A 23923-nucleotide genomic window follows, 5' to 3' on the forward strand; every position below is an offset into this window, starting at 1 on the left:
CAAAAACAAAACATCACCAAGAACAAAATCACCAGCTCAATCTTCCCCAAGATGAGGAAACCCATTTCCTTTGCTGATGAAACGTGGCCACGATGTAAGCAGTGCTTGGTCTTGACGTGCGTACGTGCGTGGTTTCTGGTTGGCCGGGAAGGGAGAAATAATACTGCAGCCGGCCAGGAGCGAACAGCAGGAAACGGCTCTACAAGAACAGCCACAAGCCTTCCGCTCAATGTGTTCTTTCTCAACCCTTTACCTAAACTCAACCCTGACTGTGGTGCCAATTCCCCTTTGGCTCCTACCAAGAGATGCTGGAAAGGACAAGTATCAGAACAGTCTCAGCATTCCAACAGCACTAACACAGCACCGTGCATGCACACAGGATGTGTTTAGTGACATTTCTAGTACCTCTCAGAGGCAAACAAAACAGCTTTTAGTGATTTAAAAGGTATGACATAAATGATAGGTTCGTGAGTATTTGCTCTATTATTCTGATTCATAACTTACATATACAAAGCCTATAGTCCTTGTAGCAATTATTACATTAGAAAAGAAATAGCTTAAGAAGAAATATACACACAGAAAGAGAATATTTGCCATTAAGCTTCAAGGTAAGTGTAAATATTAGCATGGCGTTGCTCCAAGCAGGATGTGGCTCAGTTCCAGCACCTCGTGCAGTCCATCACCTGCCTCTGGCCCCGCATGCAGACGGTGTCCCTCCCTCCTCCCAGCTGGGCGCATTTAAGAATTTCATGAACTGTACATCTGCTAGCTGCTACTATTTAATAAAATGCAAATGTTCATCTAACACAGGCTCAAGAAACAGTTGTTTCTCATTCAATCCACTTTGACCCGGGAAATAACCATGGCAAAAATACTCTCCGGGTGACCTTAGGCAAACAGTCTGTGCTTTTTTTTTTTGGAGGGGAAAGAGGGGGGCGGGTTTCATTCTCACCCAAGGATATTTTTCCCATTGACTTTTAGAGAGAGTGGAAGAGAGGAGGAGAGACAGAGAGAGGGAAACATCGATGTGAGAGAGACACATCGATTGGTTGCCTCCAGCAGGCACCCGACTGGGGGCCAGGGATTGAGCCTGCAACTGAGGTACATGCCCTTGAGCAGAATTGAACCCAAGACCCTGAGGCTGATGCTTTAGCCACTGAGTCAACAAGGCGAACTATACACTCAAAGATGGTTAAAACAGTACGTTTAAGTGGGAGTTTAATCACTATTTTAAAGACTATACTATCTCAAAGCATCTGGGAGACATCAAATAACCTTTCTGGCTTCTGGGATAAGGGTAAGTTTTAATAACATTTATAGGGAAAAATGAAAGACAGATTTGGGAGACAGAGGCTGGGCAAATACTTAAAGCTGCAGAACAGAAGGTGATTAGGCATCCTAAGCTGCTACTTGTCTGTATTTAAAATGAGAGAAACAGACACAAAAATATACCATCTCCTTTACTCACTTTTGTGATGGTTTTTAAGATGGCGAGACGATCGCCCCCGTGTGTATAAAACTAGATGGCCAGACTGCATGACCCCTAAGGCTTCCTTAAATGTAAATGCTTTCAATTTAGTCAATTAACTCCAGGGTGGGAGGGTGGCATGGAGTTTGTTTATGAAAGCTCATGGAGTTGGACATTGAATGATATGCCCACGTTTTTTGTGCCTGTATTACACGTTAATAAAAAGGTAAAAAAAAGTGGAAACAACATTGGACCAGGAATTAGAAAATCTGAGTTCTGGAGATGAAGAGCAGTGAGGGCTGCACAACAATGTGAATGCAGCAAGGTCAAGGAACTATACACTCAAAGACAGTTAAAACAGTACGTTTAAGTGGGAGTTTTATCACTATTTTAAAGACTATACTATCTCAAAGCATCTGGGAGACATCAAATAACCTTTCTGGCTTCTGGGATAAGGGTAAGTTTTAATAACATTTATAGGGAAAAATGAAAGACAGATTTGGGAGACAGAGGCTGGGCAAATACTTAAAGCTGCAGAACAGAAGGTGATTAGGCATCCTAAGCTGCTACTTGTCTGTATTTAAAATGAGAGAAACAGACACAAAAATATACCATCTCCTTTACTCACTTTTGTGATGGTTTTTAAGATGGCGAGACGATCTGCGGGGGGCGGCAAGCCCACGAAGAGGGTTTTGTCCAGGCGGCCAGGGCGCAGGATCGCAGGGTCAATGATATCTAGAGAAGAAGGGAGAAGGGAGACAGGAGTCTTAAAGAAATAGAACAGAGTCTTTAAAAAATATGTAATTAACACGAGAGATGGGAAGAGTATATTTTTTAAAAGGAAAAACTGGTTAGACTTCATGAAAATGAAAGTTTCTCCTTAAAAAAATAGGCTCTTAAGAAAGGGAAAAGCCCCCTCCCCCGTTCCTGCCCAAACCTGCTTTCCTCCAGGATTCTCATCTCAGATAACGACCCCTGCCCGCCCCCCAAATATTAGGCAGGTTTCTCCTTCCCTCTAATGCAGTGGTTCTCAACCTTCTGGCCCTTTAAATACAGTTCCTCATGCTGTGACCCAACCATAAAATTATTTTTGTTGCTACTTCATAACTGTAATGTTGCTACTGTTATGAATTGTCATGTAAATATCTGATATGCAGGATGGTCTCAGGCGACCCTTGTGAAAGGGTCGTTCGACTGCCAAAGGGGTCTCGACCCACAGGTTGAGAACCGCTGCTCTAATGGGAGACACATGCTATCAAGTCTGCCTCCCATCACCTCGACCCTCAGTCAAGGCCAATGCAATGTCCTCCGTGAGTCTACCTGCCCCTCTCTGGGACCCCTTACAGTGCTGCCAGGATTACCTCCTAAAATACACATCCAATTCTCTCGACTCCTGCTCCCCACTGCAGACCGAAGCCTAACTTGTCAGTATCATGCTAGAGCATCGCCTGACAAGCATGTCTAAGGGTCATCTGAGTCTACAGGGCAAAGATCTCAAACATTTTGGTCTCAGGAAACCTCTGCACTTTAAAAAATGATGGAGGACTCCTTTGTAACCTTTCTACCTTGCCCTTCCCTGACTCCACTTGTCCCTAGACGGCCACTATAGATTAGTTTGCATTTTCTAGAATTTTATATAAGTGGTATCATACAGTATGTATTCCGTCTGCTTTCTTTTACCCAACATAATTATTTTGAGATTTAGCTAAATTGCTATGTGCATTTGTACTTCTTTTTTTTTTTTTTTAAATATATTTTACTGATTTTTTACAGAGAGGAAGGGAGAGGGATAGAGAGGTAGAATCATCGATGAGAGAGAAACACCTATCAGCCGCCTTCCGCACACCCCCCACCGGGGATCGCAACCAAGTACATGCCCTTGACTGGAATCGAACCTGGGACCCTTTAGTCTGCAGGCCGACGCTCTATCCACTGAGCCAAACAGGTCAGGGCTGTACTTGATTCTTTTTTATTGCTGAGTACTATTCCACTGTATGGATAGACCCCAATTTGCTTTGCATTCTTCTGTTGATAAACATTTGGCTCAAGTCCACTTTGGGACTATGTGCTATGAATACTTGTGAACAGGTCTCTGTATAGGCGTTTGTGGGATGCAAAGCAGTATGACTATATCACACTATAGGTGTATACTTAACTTTTCAAAACCGGGTATCAGGCCTAAGCTGGCAAGTGGACATCCCCCAAGGGGTCCTGGACTGCGAGAGGGCACAGGCTGTGCTGAGGGACCTCCCCCAGTGCACAAATGTCGTGCACCGGGCCTCTAGTCAATGGATCAGCTGCCTCCTGCACACTCCACACTGGGATCAAGCCTGGAACCCCTGCATGTGCCCTTTACCAGAACTGAAGGAGGAGGGACCATTCAGTCCACAGGCCGATGCTCTATCCACTGAGCCAATCTTGATTCTACTCTCCAACATCCATATCCAATCCACTAGCAAATCCTGTCAACTCTATGACACAACATGTCCAGATTCTTTCTACATCCCCAGGCATCACCTGGTACAACAAACAACATCTTGCACTTGGACTATTGTTGTATTTCCTAACTGAATCCCTACATGATTGTGTCAGAGTCAAGATATCAATTCTTACATCTGCAATGAAAAAGTCACCAGCAACCCCAAAGCTTTAAAGACAAAATGCATCACTCACAAATGAGACAGATGCCCGAAGAGGAACACTTCCTATCTGTTGATCAAGAAACAACTTCAATGTCCACCAACTGGTGAAGAAATAAAAGGTGGTGCAGCCACACTAGGAAGAATTTTCCAGCAACAAAAAGGAGTGACGTGTCCACACATTCTACAACATGGATGAACCTGGGAAACATCACTAAAGTGAAAGAAGCCAGACACTACAGCCCACATATTGTACGATTCCATGTACATAAAATACCCAGAACAGGGAAATCTATGGAGACAGAGTGTAGATTAGTGGTTGCCTAGGGCTGAAGGTGGGGGAAGGACGGGGAGTGGCTACTAACTGACACATTTCTTTTTAGGGTGATGGAAATGTTCTAAAATTAGACTGTTGGGATGGCTGCACAACTCTGTAAGTATACTCAAAGCCACTGAATCGTATATTTAAAATGGGTAAAAATTATGGAATACTGCATATGCCAGTAAAGCTGATTTTTACAAAAATTAGGTCTTCAGACTAATAAGACTCTCACTGTGCCAGTGAAAATTATTACAAGATCAGACAGCCTTCATGAAACAGAAGTATAGCTCTCCTCTGATTCATTAAACAAACAGTTACTGAGTGCTACTATGTACCAGGGTACCCATAAATCAGCAGAGGTGATGCCAGGGCCTAGGTTAATTTTAAAAGGGCAGTACTGTGCCAAAGGGTAAGATATACAGGCTTGACTATGACATCTAATCATTGGTCAACTGCCTTCAAGGAACATTCAACCATGATCCAAAGCCATTCAGATTAGATAGGTCAGGAGACAGTACATTTCACTTGGAATTCAAGTGGCTAAATAATGAAATAAACCTTTTCTTTGTAAGTCATCCATACTTTCATCTGACAAATAATTATAGAGACTTTTTATTGATTTTAGAAAGAGAGAGGAAGGGAGAGGATAAGAGAGCTAGAAACATCAATGATGAGAGAGAATCACTGATTGGCTGCTTCCTGCATGCCTCACCTGGGGATCGAGCCTGCAACCCCAGCATGTGCCCTAGTGGGAATAGAACCCTGACCTCCTGGTTCATGGTCGACCCTCAAGCACTAAGCTACACCAGCTGGGCTGGATAGAGACCTTGAACTAGGGCTATCTCTCCAATATAAAAGTGCAAACCTAATCCTAGCCTGGAAGAAGCTTAGACATAATTTACTTATTACTTTTTTCAACTGAGCCATACATAGAAGGTGGAAACTCTTTCTAGATGCTGAAATGCTGCCGAAACAGACCCCTACTGAGTAGAAGAAAAAGTAATAAGCTGGTGTAGCTGTCTGGGTTTCATAAACGATGTATGCTGTGCAGGAGTGTTTTTAACCAGTTAGACAGGGAGTTAAATGGGAATAGGTAGTTCCTCAACTGAGAACATCCTTTATGGGAGTTGGTATTCAAAGAAGGGAATGCAAAGGAGTGTGTAGGAGAGATTAAAACTAGGCCACCTGTGGTCTAGATGTGATTGTACAAGGAGCTTCATGCCCTTGGGCTGAGCACAGGGAAGTGGTTTATTCCCAGAAGAGGGCGGTCACAGTTCTTCAGAACAACCAGAGGTAGAATGGGGAGAAAAGAGTCTTTTCATTTACTTTGTAAAAATCAGTACCTCAAAAATTAGGAAGAAAAATAAAGACAGAGCTAGAAATAGGAGAAAAGAAGAAATTTAGAAGATCAATTTGGGAGGGTTTAAGATCCACCAAGTACTAAGCATATACATAAAACAAATGAACAAAAAGTCACATAAAAAGGACCAGAATGGCACAGACCTTTAAAGAGAAGAAGAAGAAAAAAAAAGCAACACCTACAAATTATGGAAAAAAATGTTTTCAATTCAAATTCTATACCCTGCCAGGCTGCCAATCAATAATGAGAACAGAATAAAGATAATTTCAAATATACAAGAAGTCAAAAAAATTACCTCCTGCATGACCTATCTTAGAAAAGCCACTGAAAAATAAGCTCTAGCAAAATGAGAGAGTAAACCAAGAGAGAGATAAGATCAGAAACAGAGGGCAAAGCAAAGCAGCGCAGGAAAGGTGATCTTGAAATGACCCGGCCTCAGAGGGTGGCCAGCCCAGACGGAGCAGGAGGGGGGAAGGCTCCAGAGGGAAGGCTCTAGATTAGAAACAAACCATCAAAGGAACACATCAGATGAAGAACAGGAACAGAGAAAATAAAGCAAAAGAAAATATTAGGGTTATTAAATTTAAGAATAACAAGGTCAAATGAAAAAGGAAACCCAATCATAGAATTATTCTTGGGGAGCAGAGAGAAATATTTAGTCATCAGTAATGTAAACACTGACTAGTGATTTAACCGAAGTTGTGATCAAACTATCTTCTATTCTATATCATAAAAGGCCGTTACGGCGTCACGACCACAGGAGCAGTGGCTCTTGCGGCAGAAGGCAGGGCGCGAGCTACTAGTGGCGGAGGGCGGGGCATGAGCTACGAGCAGCGATGGGCGGGGCGGCCAGCTGAGGCAAGCGGAAGTGAGCTACTTGCACATGATTTCGTGTGTGCTGGGCCTCTAGAGAGTGTGTGTGTGTGTGTGTGTGTGTGTATATATACACATATATATATGTATATACACACACACACACACACATATACATATATATATATAAATAAGGCTAATATGCAAAATGTACCCTTGGGAGTTCGACCAGGAGACCGATTGCTCGCTATGATGTGTGCTGACCACCAGGGGGTGGCATGGAACAAAGGAAGGCCCTGGCCGGCCGTCGGAAGGCCCCAATCAGCCCTGATTGCCGGCCAGGCCTAGGGACCCTACCTGTGCACAAATTTTGTGCACCAGGCCTCCAGTATTAAAATATTAGGAGGACAGACTGAAGAGAACAGAGGTATGGGAGTGAGGATGAGGGGGCAGAGAAAGGGTGAACACAAGATAATGATCTTCATCTACCTTAAAAAGAAGTTAATGGGCAGTGTGTAAAATTGGTGAGAAAGAACCATTTGAACATATTATTTGAAAATATGGAGGAAATACAGAAGAAATAGCTCAAGGAGTTTACAAGTGGTTGCCTCTGGGCAGGGGATGGGGAGGGGTGGGACAGAGAACAGTTTTTGTTATAGGTTTTGCAGGGTCATTTGATTTCCCTGAGTGGGTTTATCTTTTTCATGCCATTCTAATTGGATCTAAAACCACGAAGACTTGTTATGCCCATTCTCTTAGGGAGTTAGTCAATTCACAGGAACTGAGTCACACAGAATAAACAGTGTTGAAACCTGCTTGAAACCCTCCTGTGCCTTCCCATCACGGCAGGCTAAAATCCACACCCCTTATTGTGACATAAAGGGCCCCAAGCACCTCTCCATCACTGTCCCCACCACTCATTCCACTCGGGACACACTGGCCCTCTTGCTGTTCTCCAAAAAAGGCCAAATCTGTTCTCACCTCGGGCCTTCACACGTCTTGTTTGCTCTCTCCCTGGAATGCTCTTCTCCCAGGTTTCTGTATGGCTTAATTCTTCACATCATTTGGATTCATGAAATAATCACCGTCACTTCTGACGAAGCCTCCCAGGCCCATGGAGTCTAGATTAGCATTCCTCTCCCCAACTGCCAATCATTCGGTCTCCTCCTACCCTGTTTTACTTTATTTCTCTGTCTATTATTTTTCCTGTGTTCCCCAGCCCCGTATGAGAATATATGCAGGCAAAAAATTTTTCTGAATTAACCTCTGAAGTGTTAGCTTTTGAATTCCCAAAGCTCAGCAGAACCAGGCATAATCAACTCAAAATCAAATACTTGATGAACGAGAGAGTCAATTTTCTCAGAGGTAATTCCTACTTCCTCTGTTTTTGAATCTGGGCTTTCCTGTCACTGTCCTGACCAACAGTCTGCCCATCCTGGGCCTTGCCTTTAGGAGGAATGGCAGCTCCCACCCTGGTCTCCTGGGACCCAGCAGTCATGTGAGAAGTCGGAGTACTCAGAGAGCCATGCTCATGGAAGCCCGAGCCACCCGGGAGGTCTTGGAAGAGGACAGTGAGTGTGGGGGAGAGACATGCCAAGGGACACCAAGGCACCAGACATGAGTAAGAAGCCCCCCTGGCAGGGGTTCTCCGGCCCAGCTGCTCCAGCTGATGGCACAAGGGTCAGAGTTGAGCCACTTGGACAAGCCCTTCCTGGATTCCCGACCCACAAAACTGTGAGCAAAGTAAAAATGGCGATTTTAAGGCACTAAGTACCGCAGGAGTCTGTCAGTCAGCAGTAGCTGACCAGAACATCAGGCAAGAAGGGATTTCTTAAAGCCAAGTAGAAAACAAGTTATAAACCATCCAACCAGAATGTCACAGCATAGTGTACAACAGAACAGAATGGCCAATGAGCGTAAATGCAAGTGAAAAAGATCTAGAATATCTATTTGTAAATGTGAGCAGGCCTTCAACGCAATGGGGTTTGCTCAATATGGGGGAAAAGGGATGAGTAAGGTGCAACGGATAGGAAGACAATACTCAAGGTCACTGGAAAGGACAAAACACATGATGATTCCACACGATGATTCATCTGTCATTCGTATCGCTGGTTAAACTCAACACAGACTATTATGTTCAGTTCTGGGTTTTACAACTAAGGAGAATCTGGAGCACTGTAAAGAATTCCAAGACGATGCCGAAACCGGTTTGGCTCAGTGGATAGGGCGTCGGCCTGCAGACTGAAAGGTCCCAGGTTCGATTCCGGTCAAGGGCATATACCTGGGTTGCGGGCACATCCCCAGTAGGAGATGTGCAGGAGGCAGCTGATTGATGTTTCTCTCTCATCGATGTTTCTAACTCTCTATCTCTCTCCCTTCCTCTCTGTAAAAAATCAATAAAATATATATTAAAAAAAAAAAAAAAGAATTCCAAGACGAATAGAGAGATCACGGGGAAAAACCCATGAGAAAAGGTAATGTACCTGGACTGTTTTGAAGGAGAGGATTTAAGTAAAACTCAGTGACGCTGAAGGACCTATTATTTTCTCACTAGAGGCCCGGTGCACGAAAATTCGTGCACTGGAGGAAGGGGAGGGGGTCCCCTCTGCCCGGACTGCACCCTCTCGCGTCCTGGAGCCTTCGGGGGATGTCCGACTGACGGCTCCCCATGGGGAGCAGGCCTAAGCCATCTTTCGGACATCCTTAGTGCTCTCCAGCCTTCAGCCCGGCTTGTGGCTGAGCAGCACTCCTCCTGTGGGAGCGCACTGACCACCGGGGGGCAGCTCCGGGCCTGCCCCCTATTGACCCTCCACTGCCGCTGGTTGCCGCAATCCCCGGATTGCCGTCCCCTCCCTCTGCCTGCTGGCACCTGCCTTTGCTGGCCTGGCACCACCTGCTTGCTGGCCCTGCCCCCCAATGACTGGTTGTTCCGCTGTTCGGTCAATTTGCATATTGTACTTTTATTATATAGGATACCCTACAGAGATTACACTAAGTTTTTACATTAAGCAAACATGACCAATAATGAGCGCCAGTACATAGAATATGTTATTCTAGACATCAGACCAAAGACTCTCTACTTGAAATTTGCTACAAAGCTGTGTATCTACTTTGGAAATATAGGAGGTGATTCTGTCCAAATCTGAGGGACTTTCAAGCTTTCTTCTAGGAAAGCTGTGACTTTATGACCCAATGACTGTTCCTACTGCTATTACCACAAGTGCTGGTGACAATGATGATAATTACTAAATAGCTACTTGCCACACACCGTGGTAGATTGCTAATATCGCTTCACCAGACAATTAGGTATTATTATCTTCATTTCAGAGATGAAGACATGATGGTTAGCAAGATGAAGTAATATATGCACAAGATTAATGTGGTACAATAAAAGATAATTTGATCTTTGCCCCTGGTTCTTGGCATACTCCTTCAAAAATCCTTGGAATTTCCTGAGTTAGGAGTCTTTGTTATGCTAATGAGATGACTTGGCTGGTGCCAAGATAACCTCAGGATGGGGACAGTTACCGGAAAGACCAACCAAGCGATTGGAGGGTTGGAACTTGGACCAAGACCTCTGGGGAGGGCAGGGGAAGCTGAAGACTGACTTCCATCACAGGCCAGTGATTCAATCAATCATGGCTACATTATACAGCCCTCATAAAAGCACTGCATCAAAGCTCAAGGGTGCGGCCCAGTTCATGAACACAGTGATGCGCCCAGAGGATGATGGGTCCTGACTCCATGGAGAGAGGGCACTGAAACTCGATATGCCCTCCAAGACCTACCTGTATGGGTGGGTGTCCCTTATGATAAGCTGTCATTGTAAATACAGTGCATTTCTGAATTCTGTTAGTTGTTCTGGTGAATGACTGAACTTGAGGGGGGTCATGGGAATTCTCACATTTGTAGCAGGCTGATCAGAAGTGTGAGTGCCCTGGAGATTCCACTGAGGCTGCATCTGAGCGGCGGCAGTTTTGTAGAGGACTGACTCCTTAACTGCAGGCCTGACACTAACTCCAGGTGGTGAGTCAGAACTGACTTAAAATCTACTTCTCTGGTGTTAGACCAGTTTGGGTTGAAACAGAGCAGTTACTAAGATATGAAGTGCTGTGGCCAGGACTCAAACCTCGTTCTGTCTGATTACAAAGAGAGCATTTCATTATTATAAGAGTCAAAGTATAAACCATAACAACTTTGGATTTTTCATTTTACAATAAAATGGCATATAATTCATGAAGGTTTTGAGTTTCCATGGTAACTTACATGAAATGAAAAATTGTATCAGCTTGACAACTGATAAAAGTCCATTTAAGGAATTAAATTACCCTATCACTGCTATCAGAGTTAACACAAACATCAATGTAGGGGCAGCTATGACACAGTGGCTCATAGGGATGGCAAGGAATTAAACAATGTGAAGAAAATTTAGGGTCCAGAGTAAAAGCCACCTCTAGCACCTTTGAGGTTCTGAGCCTTTTTCTAAATCCTTCATTGAGTGCTTAAGCTTGTAAACTATTTTAAATAATAGTTAAACACAGGTAAAGGGACATGGTTCCAGTATAAAATCTTAAAAACCTATCTTCAACCTTCAGATACAAAGAAAAGAGACTCATTGCTGTTTCCTATCAGCTTGAGAGAAACCATAGGACAGTGATGGCGAACCTATGACACGCGTGTCAGAGGTGACACGCGAACTCATTTTTTGGTTGATTTTTGTTAAATGGCATTTAAATATATAAAATAAATATCAAAAATATAAGTCTTTGTTTTACTATGGTTGCAAATATCAAAACATTTCTATATGTGACACGGCACCAGAGTTAAGTTAGGGTTTTTCAAAATGCTGACACGATGAGCTCAAAAGGTTCGCCATCACTGCCAAGAGGACATACATTCAGATTCCTGTTTCTGTGGTCAAAAGTGCATGTCACACCAAAAAAAGAAAAGTGTATGTTACACGTGTTCTCTGCCAATAGGAGAACTTTCTGAGCAGCAACACAGAAAACAAAACAAAACAAAAACCCATGAAATCCAGGCACTACTGTGTTTTCTCTATAGCTTACATAAAAGCTTTCTAAGGCTTTATTTCAACTTGTGAACCCTTTTGGTTATCCCTTGAGCAGGACGTATGTAAACCGTATGTTTTTGAATGCTCTGTCTTACCTGGCCTGTTAGTGGCTGCCATGATGAAAACCTGCTGACGCGTTTCCAGACCATCCATCTCTGTGAGGAGCTGATTCACCACTCGGACGCTTGCCCCTGTCTAAAAAGAAACAAACACAGCTCCATCAGCCCCCAACAAAAGGAAAAATCCATCACCAATTTTATTTTGCCATACAAAATAATACACTTGCTCATTTGAATGTTTCTGTCAAGAGATAATAATGATCATTCCCTGACTGGTTACTGTACAAGCACTGGACAAAACATGTTCTCATTCCCATGTTTCCCCAGCAAACCTTTTTAAAAAAGATATATTTTTATTATTTCAGAGAGGAAGGGAGAGGAAAATATTAATGATGAGAATCATCACTGATCGGCTGCCTTCTGCATGACCCTACCAAGAATCGAGCCTGCCACCTGGCATGTGCTCTGACAAGGAATCAAACCGTGACCTCCTGCTTCATATGTTGATGCTCAACCACTGAACCACACCAGCTGGGCAATCCTCTTATTTTATCCACATTTTCAATAGGAAATTGTGGCTGAGAGAGGATGTTATTTGTCCATGGTCTCACAGCAAGATAAGGGCAGAAATGAAACTCAAACTCAGATTTATGACTCCAAAGTCTATGCCTCTTAGTTATTCAAGGATCTAAAAGCCACAACAAATTTCCTTTTGGACAAATCTAGACTGAACTTTTGAATGCCAGCCCAGATTTCCTGGGATATCAGATGCCTCATCTGGGACACTGGGTCTTTTTCTCTTTTCCTTGAAGTATCCAGCACAACTGCAGCTACCTCAGGGCAACACCCGAGAGAAAAGTTCTGGGGGTTGGTCAACGGGGACAAATCAGCGGGACAGAAGTGTAGTGTTTGCCTCTGGATTCCACACTAGACTTTAGGACATGACAGCTGGCAGGCAACAGGAAGGACCTCTGCCCTGGCCACTGACATCACTATCAGACGAGACTGTAATAAGCATATGCTGAGATGCCATTGATGACTACTGGATGAGGAAACAACATTGCTTTGCTATGAATCACATTTATAGTCGTCAAGTTTTGTTTTTTCAACTATTTAATGTTTCTGGGGATTCTTGAGTAAAAGGAGCCACTGAGTAAATGTTTCACTACCTACGAGAACATATACAGAATAATTATGCGAAAAGAAACCACAGAAACATGTGATCTCTATGCTTCCAATTCTTACATAGCAATCTTCCTGATAACAGCTGTTTCGAGGCACTCTCTGTGCTGAAATTTCTAAGAACTATGACTCAGCATAGTAATGCAAGTGGCAGTCAATGCCGACCAAGTTTTATCTTCCCCGGAGTGTAATGGTGCTGAGTCAGTGCACATTACCTGGCCCTATTGTGAGTGCGTGTCTTAAATTACATTTTCTCCTGCCTCAAGAACGCATTTAACTGGAGAATCTTAAGATTACAAGGCAGACTTTTCAAAATCAGTCTCATTTCCAGTCCCAGCTACTCATTTGTGTGAATCTGATATGTGTAACCAAACTAACATACTAAAAAAAAACAAAACAGGATACAGAGGTTAATAAAAATGCAACTGTTATCCCTCAGTCCTGATTTCAAATTACTAGGTACTTCGCAAAAAGAGTCCCAATGTTCTCGAGGAATGACTTTACAAGAACTCCTTGAACTTTATAGAAACTTTATAAAAACTTGTTTAAAAAGGTTTGTGGTGCTCAAAAAGAAATCTGTAGCCCTAGCCGGTTTGGCTTGGTGGATAGAGCGTCGGCCTGTGGACTGAGGGGTCCCAGGTTCGATTCCGGTCAGGGGCACATGCCTGGGTTGCGGGCTTGATCCCCAGTGGGGGGCGTGCAGGAGGCAGCCAGTCAATGATTCTCTCTCATCATTGATGTTTCTATCTCTCTTTCCCTCTTAATTCCTCTCTGAAATCAATAAAATATATTAAAAAAAAAAAAGAAATCTGTAAAGGACGACTCGATGACAGCTACCTCTCGGTCTGATCTTCGAGGGCATAAGGCATCCACTTCATCAAAGAAGATCACACAGGGCGCCGAGTTCTTGGCTCGTTGAAAAACCTGCCGCACAGCACGCTCGCTTTCACCGACGTACTGAACACACAGACAGGAGATAAATGGAGAGACAGTTCAACCTAGGGGTTCAAGCCAAATTATAGTAAAACCAGTTTTAAATGACATTTGTACGTCAGAGTCCAAAAAAGTATTAGGTTGAGCCATAGGCAACTACTGGTATTTGCCCATTTCTGACCTATAAGAATAGTCAGTTGTATGTGGTTCCATTTAATAAAATTAGCTATTATTTAAGCTTATAAATGTCCTCATTTATAAAATGAAGTCTAAATGCAATGTAAGGTCTTCTCTAGATCAAAAAAATCTCACAATTCTATTTTAGAAGTGACCTCCTAAGTTGTATGCATATAAAATACCCGGCAATAATTCTCATTCATTCAAACAGTATTTTTAAATGCAAACGAGACAATTTACTGTTCTACTGTTATTTGTACATCATCTTGCTCAAGGAAGAGCTATTTTGTCATAAAGCATCAGAAGAGGCAAACTGAGCCAGCTGGGAATTGCCGTTATATGGCATAATGTATGTAAAAATCAAAATCAAACTACAAAATATTAAGATTAGTCAAGAAATAACAGCAACTCACTAGCAGCTATATATAACATTAGGACAATTAAAATAAAAAGTTACATGTAAGAATATGGTTTCCCTTTTAGCTAGGCATAAGGAATTGTTCTTATAAAATTTCAAACTAGTTTAAGAAAAGCAGTTTTGTCGTAATGAAACTGCTAGGTAAAACAGAATCTGATGCCAACAATCTCCTACCATAAAGTATCTCTGATGTTACTTTATGACTATATGGTCATAATAAAGTAATTAAGGAATAGACTGCATCACAGATGACAGTGATTAAAGTATCTGTTTTCTCATTTGAATAGAGCTGTCTTTCCCTCACATGTATCCTGGACTTTTCTTTGTACTTTAGCTCATTTTGCTTCCCTTACTTGAGCTGCTTTCCCAACCTACCTCCAAATAGTTATTGCATTTGAAAAGACCCCTATTACTCCCTTCTTTGCTCTTAGAGCATTTTAAACTATTGTAACTGTGAGCTCTTCCACGTTCACTGTACCATATCGTAAAGTACTTGGAAAGCAGAAGTCATGACCGTTTCAAATTTTTCTCTGATCATATCATCCTGTGCAGTATACAAATGCAGTAGAACAATTTAGTTCCCTGAAAAATCTAATTTAGCAAAAATTTTATTTGGGTAACTAAACCAAAATATTTAGTAGATATTTTTAAAGAAAAGGTATCAGGCCCTATCCGGTTTTGTTCAGTGGATAGAGCGCCGGCCTGCGGAGTAAAGGGTCCTGGGTCCAATTCTGGTCAAGGGTACATGCCTGGGTTGCGGCCTCGATCCCCAGTAGAGGGTGTACAGGAGGCAACCAATCAATGATTCTCTCTCATCATTAATGTTTCTATCTCTCTCTCCCTCTCCCTTCCTCTCTGAAATCAGTAAGAAAAAAAAAAAAAAGAAAGAAAGAAAAGAAAAGGTATCAGTGGGTTGGGAGAGACAAAGTTCAATAAAGTTTCAAATGGGGATGGAAAAAAATAATCAATATAGCTGGCAAAGGACTTCCGATATAGCAAACCAAAATGACTATGTAAAAGGAAATTTAATTTAGGGGAAGGTAAACCTAGTCCAAAGGACAGATTAAAATCAATCTTAACAAAAACAACACTGATTAGAAATAAGCAAACAAAAGAAAAAACCCTATCTTGGCCTTTAAGAAATACTTCAAATAAGGATCCTATACTTATCTCTAATTCCTCATTTGCCATTCAGTTTTCAATCATACCCTGGCTTTCTAAAACATTGAAAATATTACCCCTGACGTTAATAATGACATTCTGAGTACCAAGTCCAAAGTCTTACTGTCAGTTCTTTTACACTGTTTGGTTGCACTGACAAGGTTGAAGAAACATCAATATGAGAAACATCAATCTGCTGCCTCCTGCATGCCCCCTACTGGGGATTGAGCCAGCAACCCAGGCATGTGACCTGACCAGGAATTAAACTGGTGACTTCTTCGTACATGGGACAACGCTCAACCAACTGAGCCACACCTGCCAGGACTAAAAAGCCTTTTAAAACAAATGATACCATTTTCATTTTGTCTGTTTAAATGTTACAGAATGGACAGGAAATAAATTCAGTCTCTTAAATTTGAGATATAAATTGCTTAAGTGCTGAAAGAAATTATTATATATCACTTTAGTGATTTCTTTCCCCCAGAGTATTTTTATTTATTAATACTTAACTCATTTGAGGCACACAACACTAGGACAAGGAAAGCAGATCCAGGAGTCAGACAACCCAGATTCAAACCTTAGCTTTACTACTTCCTGGCTGGCAGACTCTGACCACGTTATATAAAACCCCCAAACTTAAGTTTCTTTTTTTTACCTGAATATATTGGGGGTGACACTGGTTAATAAAATTATATAGGCTTCAGGTACACAGTTCTACAGTACATCATCTGTATATTGCACTGTGTTTACCACCCCAAGTCAAGTCTCCTTCCCTCACCATTTATCCCTCCTTTCTCCTCCTCCACCCCCTAAACTTAAGTTTCCTCATCTGTGAATCAGAGGAAACAAGAATTTGTATCTCACATGGTTGTTGAAGAATAATGTATGTCAAGTGCTTTAAAAATTTATGGTACAGAGTAAACACTTTAAAATGTTCATTATTACAATTATTTCCATTTTGCAGGTGAGAAAACTGAGACTCAGAAGTTACCAGACTTAATTAAGAAAGTACATATACGAAGTACAGCAGAGGAAGGTTCCATTTCTTCATTCCTACAGAGGTGATTTCACCAAAATTTGACAATTGTTTCAAAAATATGAAGACATTCTACCCTGTAATTTGAAAGATCATTACCTTCCTTATCTAAACAATGGCTAATGCCACAACTTACCATATTTAGTAATTCTGGGCCCTTGACAGATATAAAATTTAGTCCAGACTCATTTGCAACAGCCTAGTAAAAGGAAACAAAGAGATACAAATAAGACAAATATACAATAGAATAATAACAATCATTTATGATAACATGGGGATTTCTTGTGGCGTATACTCTATTTTCCCACTTTTATAGTTGCCTCTTTCTAATTAGAAGGAGAGGAGACTTATGGGAAAAAGAGAAATGAATAAAAAGAAATGTCAACCTAAAACTTTCTAAGAATCATGAAGACTAGAAATCAGAGGAAAGGGACACAAAATATTTATGTAAATGTTATACATGTGTAGCCCTAGCTTGGAATTCTAATGAAAGATCATCATCTCTGTATCAAGAAATACCCTGCCCAACGAAAGCAATCATTCACTCATTCATTAACCAAAATGTAAAAAAACATCAATTTTAGTCTCTACCAAGGGTCAGTATTAATGGACTATTTTTAAAAATATATATATTTTTTATTGATTTCAGAGAGAAAAGGAGAGGGAGAGAGGTTGAAATATCAATGATGAGAGAGAATCATTGACTGGCTGCCTCCTGCTCGCACCCTACTGGGGATAGAGCCCGCAACCCAGCACAGGCCCTTAACAGGAATCGAACCTGGTACCCTTCAGTCCACAGGCTGTTGCTCTATCCACTGAGCCAAACCAGTTAGGGCTTCTTCAGGACTCTTAAATATCACCATCCTTTGCCCTAGCTGGTTTGGCTCAGTAGATAGAGCGCTGGCCTGTGGACTGAAGGATTCCGGGTTTGATTCCAGCCAAGGGCACATGCCTGGGTTGCGGGCTTGATCCCCAGGGGGAGGGGGGCGCGTGCAAGAGGCAGCAGATCAACGATTCTCTCTCATCGCTGATGTTTCTATCTGTCTCTCCCTTCCTCTCTGAAATCAATGAAAAAATATGTAAAATATCACCATCCCTACAATAGCCATTTCCTAATCAATCAATCATAACAATCTGTTTATTTCCTTTAGAACTTAGCTGAATCTGTAATTTTATTGTTTTTGTTTACTGCCTGCCCCTTCCAAACAGACAATAAGTTCTATTAGCAGAGGTTCACTAGTTTATCCCTAGCACCAGAACAATTTCTGGCAAAGTCAGTAGCTCAATAAATACCTGCTGAACCATGAATGCATGCATGCTCCGCCACCAAAAATTGCTCAACATGAAGATTATCCTCTCTCTCAATCTTTGTCTTTCCTGCTGCCAATTTCATAAGTCTCCTATCTCTCAACTCATTAAGTAAGGGAGAGTCAGGATACACATCTAATGAAGTCTGACTCATTCACATTAGATTTTCAACATCTAAATGCCAGGTACCTAAGATTTAACCCATCAAAACCCCCAATAGTTCCTGAAATGATCAGACATCTTCTTTGGCTTCCAAATGAAATATAGTGGACATAACTGAATTTTTCATGGGCAGCATCACGAATCTTGCACTCACTGTCAGGCAAGATTAAAAACAAACATTGTAAGGCACCCAGGCAAGGGGATGGCTTCCACCTGGTGGATTCACAGTTTAGCACGCAGGGCCTTCTTTCTGGCCATGTTTTCCTAAAACTGTTGTACAAGGTGCAGACCAAGACTGTGATGTTCTCACCCCCTCCTCTGTTCTCAAACTTCTTGATAGCAATGCCTTGTAAAGGTACTAGAAGCATTAAGAAAGGACATTTAGTAATATACCATACCTTCGCCAGCAGCGTTTTCCCACAGCCGGGAGGACCAGCGAGGAGGACTCCGGCCGGAGTCACCAATCCGAGAGCTTGGAACTGATCTGGGTTACGTACTGGTGCCTGGAAGTAGAACCGCAGTGATCCGTTACAAGCGTCCTTTTATACTGCGTGTCACATGCTCTCCAGAGGCCCACTGTCAGCACTGATCACGAGGCCCGAAGGGACGAACAGTGCCTGGGACCAAGTGCTTACCTGCTCCAGGCATGAGGTATACGGTGGGAAACAAAAAAGTCCCTGCTCTGAGGAATCCATACTTAAAATGTAAGTTCTGAAAACATTTTGAACATAAAAGTTTCTAAAAAAATTATCTAAATTTCCAGGCTATAAGAATTATAGGCAACGTCCTCCTTTAAGAAACCAAAAGCAGCAGTGCTCTGCATAGTCAAAAGCCAGAACCACCTGTTCGCTGTAACCTCCATGCATTTTCTCTCTCAATAGTTACACATCTCTGCAGAGATCACACTTCATTCATGAACCCCGAAATGATCAGCAGCGTGAAAAAGAGTAAAGAAAAATCCTAATTTTCATGGGCATTAAACTGCTGTGACCCTCGTGAGCTTGACTAAGTTCAGAAAGTCTTTCTCCGACAATTTGGTCTTGGTTGAAACCTAAACTTTCATTTTTACTTACTCTCACAGAATTCATGCACAACCAACAGAGTAAGTCTAAAAAAGATCTCAGAAAAATGAAAAACCATCGTTGGGGGCTTAATGTTACTACCACAGAACACGTACAACCTAGTACACATGTGTGGTCATGTATTCGTCACACGTGCCAGCGGAACTTAGCCACAGACACACCTACCAATATTGCCATGGTGAGCTCCTCTCGAATGTCTTCCAGGGCACCAACATCTGCCCATGTCACGTTGGGGACCGTGACAAAGCCTTCCCTTTTGGCAGAGGGCTGGACTGAGGACAGAGCAACAATGAAGTCATTCAACTCAATGCACAGTCCTTGCAGCTGCTCCTCCGAGAGGGGATCCTGGTTTCTTAGCAACCTCAGCAGACTCTGCAATTCATCCTTAGCGGGAGCAATTGGGAGAAGAAAAGAAGAATCACCAAGTTTGTTGAAACATTACTTTTTGTACTTTTAAAAATTATTTCTGCAATATTTCTGTAAGCTACAGTAAACTTCTAAGTATTTTAATAATCATCTCCGCCCTAACCGGTTTGGCGCAGTGGATAGAGCGTAGGCTAATATTTCTGCAAGCTACAGTAAACTTCTAAGCATTTTAATAATCTTCTCCACTGACACAAGAAGTTAATTTTATTCTAAATAGATAATATAATTGGGCAAGGAAGGAACACCAATTATACTCAAATACAGAAGAATGATTTTTGCATCCTATACGACGGCTAGCTACAGCAAATATAAGCAGTTGGCACAGATTCATTTCAATAACCATGTTATTTCCATTTTTCATTTATAAGTATTTAAGAGCAGCTGAATTTTGGTGAAATTAAAACAAAGTTACTCTGATGGCAGATAATAATAATCATCTCCACTGACACAAGAAGTTAATTTTATTCTAAATAGATAATTTAACTGGGCAAGGAAAGGAACACCAACTGTACTCAAATACAGAAGAATGATTTTTGCATCCTATCGACGGCTAGCTACAGCAAATATAAGCAGCTGGCACCGATTCATTTCAATAAACCATGTTATTTCCATTTTTCATTTATAAATATTTAAGAGCAGCTGTATTTTGGTGAAATTAAAACAAAGTTACTCTGATGGCAGTAAAATTTCAGTCTTGAACTTCAAAGGCAGATTTCTTGCCTTGTGAAGAAAATGAAAGGACAAGTATAAAGAGTAACTCTGAATAATTCAATTTATAAAATCCTAACCTATATGCAACATTATAAAAGGGATACAGTTATATTTTTAACAGATAAAATTGTGGTTCCAAATGAGTAAGACAAAAATAATTTGAAAAACCAATGACCTACTAGTAGGTCTAAGTTCCTGCTCTGGAAAGTAGAGGGAGTAGGGCCTTAGGCAAGTCACAATCTCTTAACCTTAGTTTCTCTGATTATAAAATGAGGAAAGTAATGATATTTACTTGGCAAAGTTACATGGATCAAATTATATAATACGGAGACACCTCCTGTGCAAACCTTCAAATGCTGTAAAAATGTTATTTTGAGGTTTCGTGATTTACAAAACTCAAAATTTTAACAGTGACCTAGACTGATCAATGCCCCTCTCACATTCATATCGTAGACACCCTTTGTGTAAACCTTCAAATGCTGTAAAAATGTTTTGAGGTTTCATGATTTACAAAACTCAAAATTTCAAGTGACCTAGACTGATCAATGCCCCTCTCACATTCATAGGACTGTCATCCAGAACCACCTGCAGCTAGAGATAAAGTATGGTTGTGTCAGCACTTTCCTAGTCCGCCTAACCAAAAGGTAACCAGGAAGTAGAACTGAGTGCCCAATGCTCTAAGAGGAGTCAGCACACTTCCATGAAGGGCTAGAGAGCACACGTCTCTGCTGCAGGACTCCTGTGTAGAGTCTGCTGTGAAAGGTGAGAGTGGAAATAGACACCATGTAAATAAATGACCAGAGCTGTGTTCCAATAACAACTTTCATTTACAAAAACAGCTGGTAAGCTGAAGGCCCATAGTTTGCCAACCCCTGCTCCAGAATGTCATAATCATTGTTGTAAAATGAATTTATTCAGGATAAAAAAAAACAACAACAAAACACCAACCAACCAACTTGTAATTTTAAAATTACAGACATTCTGGGCATAACTTATAATTATTCTAAAGGTAAAACGCCAAGACAACAGAAAATCATAAACCTCAACGACGATGACGCTTGCTGGTAAGGTCACACAAATGAAGAACATTTGAAGGGCAGTTTAGGTACCTGTCTAGAAAGCACCTGTGTTGTGTAAGTGGGCTCAGTTCCCATCCTTTCTCCCTGGCCTCCTTCACGTGGAAAACCTTCTGTCTCAGGCTCTTTCTTCTGTGCATCCTGCAGCCGCATTAAGACCCTGCTGACTGCACGCATGGCTGCCTCCCGGCAGAGTGCCATCAGATCTGCACCAACAAAGCCTGGCGTGAGGTGTGCTAAGTGACGAAAATGGAACGTTTCCGGAAGTCTTAGTTTTCTGCACAGCGTTTGAAGTATTCTGTAGTAAAGACGGAGGGAAAATTCAGATTCCTAACCTACTAGTAAAAACAAGTCACTGAATATATTCATTTGAAATACAGTATTTCAAAATATTTCTTTACTAGATTTCTACTCCTAAAGAGAGCCCCCTGAGGTATTTTTAGTCATTCGGTGGACATGTCTTTGCTCTGCTGACATTCAACACCAATGACTAGGAAGGGCTGGTCTATAACAAAACCCAGGTTTCAACTCTCTGGCAGCCATTTCATTCTTTTTCCCAGAACCTCTGGTCTTAGGCAGGTTAGTGCCACAGGTTAAGGTATGGTACTCAGATTGCACCCCCATGTGGACCAGTGAACACTGCTCTATTCCATACTCTAGACCAGGGGTGGGCAAACTTTTTGACTCGAGGGCCACAATGGGTTCTTAAACTGGACCGGAGGGCCGGAACAAAAGCATGGATGGAGTGTTTGTGTGAACTAATATAAATTCAAAGTAAACATCATTACATAAAAGGGTACGGTCTTTTTTTTTTTTTTTTAGTTTTATTCATTTCAAACAGGCCGGATCCGGCCCGCGGGCCGTAGTTTGCCCACGGCTGCTCTAGACACTGCCCTAAGCTGACCAGCCAAAGTAAAAATGCAAGCCACTGTTAATAATGGACAAATGAGTATATAGGTATGTAAGTCCATTAATACTGCTGAAAAAAGTCTGAAACAATTACCCTATTGATGAGCAAATTATTTTCTTAAAGCATTCATTTAATGTGGGCTTCTTCCCTTTCCAAACCAATTTAACTGGAGAGAGAGAGAGAGAGAGAGAGAGAGAGAGAGAGAGAGAGGAAACAATGCGACATGCTTCTCACCCCTCAATTTCAAAGCATTCATTCAGATGACACAGTGGCACACTTGTTCATTCTCTAAGCATACCTTTCCCTGGATGCTTCATCGGGGATACCAAGGCATATTTCCTGGTCGAACCTTCCTGCGCGTCTCAAAGCAGGGTCTAACGCGTCTGGCCGGTTAGTAGCTCCAATGACTAGGACCTGAGCTGTAGCAGCCACATTATTCAGATCTAGTAAGAAGCAGACACAGCGTGAGTGGTGAACAAGACACTTGACAATGAGGACAATAATGCTTACACAAGTCATTTAAGTGGTTAGAGAGAAAGTATTACACATTTTAACAGCAATATATATATACATATAAAACCAACATTTACTAAATGCCTGATATGTGAGGAAGATAAATACAAACGGTCCTCAAGCAGCTCACAATCTATTGAGATACATAAAGACAGATTTTGTGAGGCATAACAACAGGTATAAACAAAGCACCACAGCCCTGGCTGGTTTGGCTCAGTGGATAGGGCATCGGACGGCGGACTGAAGGGTCCCAGGTTTGATTCTGGTCAAGGGCACGTGCCCAGGTTGCGGGCTCGATCCCCAGTTGGGGGCGTGCAGGAGGCAGCCGATCAATGATTCTCATCATTGATGTTTCTGTCTCTCTCTCCCTCTCCCTTCCTCTCCGAAATCAATAAAAATATATTTTAAAAAAAGGCACCACAGTGACATGATGGCTGAGGAATAATGGAGAGTGGATGGACAAGGTAACATTCCATTCTTTTTTTTTAAATATATTTTATTGATTTTTTTACAGAGAGGAAGGGAGAGGGATAGAGAGTCAGAAACATCGATCAGCTGCCTCCTGCACACCCCCCACTGGGGACGTGCCCTGCAACCAAGGTACATGCCCTTGACCGGAATCGAACCTGGGACCCCTGAGTCCGCAGGCCGACGCTCTATCCACTGAGCCAAACCGGCTAGGGCAACATTCCATTCTTGAAGGGCAGGATACTGATAAGCAGCGTTACGGTAATGAAATCCTACATGGGAGGGAAGGTGTGAGGGGAAGCACAAGGTGAGCAGTCCAACAACAGGGAGTCTGGGCAAGACAGAGGGGTACATCTCCAAACAGACTCACGGCATTAATCTGAGATGGGACACAATACAGTCTTCAGTTGCTCTGGCTTAATCCACAGCTAAATTTTTAGGCACACACAGAATACAGGACCTAGTGTGTCTTCCCTATGTATTATTTCTCTCAACTGATTTTTACCAATAAAAGCATATCCTTGGGTAAGGATTTAAAAAAAAAAAAAGAATATAATTGCACTGAAATGGTAACATTCCCAAGACATGTTTAAGATACAAATAGCAAGCCAAAACCGGTTTGGCTCAG

General features: G+C 41.9%; 1 protein-coding gene across 5 annotated transcripts in view; it reads right to left on the reverse strand.

Annotated features, from left to right (window-relative positions):
• NVL (nuclear VCP-like) overlaps nucleotides 1-23923 on the reverse strand; it is a 63339-nt gene that overhangs the window by 24008 nt on the left and 15408 nt on the right. For all 5 annotated transcript variants that reach the window (XR_001362180.1, XM_014539940.1, XM_014539939.1 and 2 more), the window contains 8 exons: nucleotides 22613-22757; nucleotides 21438-21702; nucleotides 19357-19575; nucleotides 18508-18612; nucleotides 16776-16838; nucleotides 13752-13871; nucleotides 11769-11868; nucleotides 2097-2203 (listed from right to left, as the gene is read on the reverse strand). Coding sequence is in view for 4 of the 5 variants with exons in the window: in XM_014539940.1 (XP_014395426.1) it covers nucleotides 2097-2203; nucleotides 11769-11868; nucleotides 13752-13871; nucleotides 16776-16838; nucleotides 18508-18612; nucleotides 19357-19575; nucleotides 21438-21702; nucleotides 22613-22757 (1124 nt within the window). In the remaining variant the exon portion in view is untranslated. The remainder of the gene's footprint in view (nucleotides 1-2096; nucleotides 2204-11768; nucleotides 11869-13751; nucleotides 13872-16775; nucleotides 16839-18507; nucleotides 18613-19356; nucleotides 19576-21437; nucleotides 21703-22612; nucleotides 22758-23923) is intronic.

This window comes from Myotis brandtii, unplaced genomic scaffold, assembly GCF_000412655.1.
Source record: "Myotis brandtii unplaced genomic scaffold, ASM41265v1 scaffold231, whole genome shotgun sequence".
NCBI classification, from domain to species: Eukaryota; Metazoa; Chordata; class Mammalia; order Chiroptera; family Vespertilionidae; genus Myotis; species Myotis brandtii.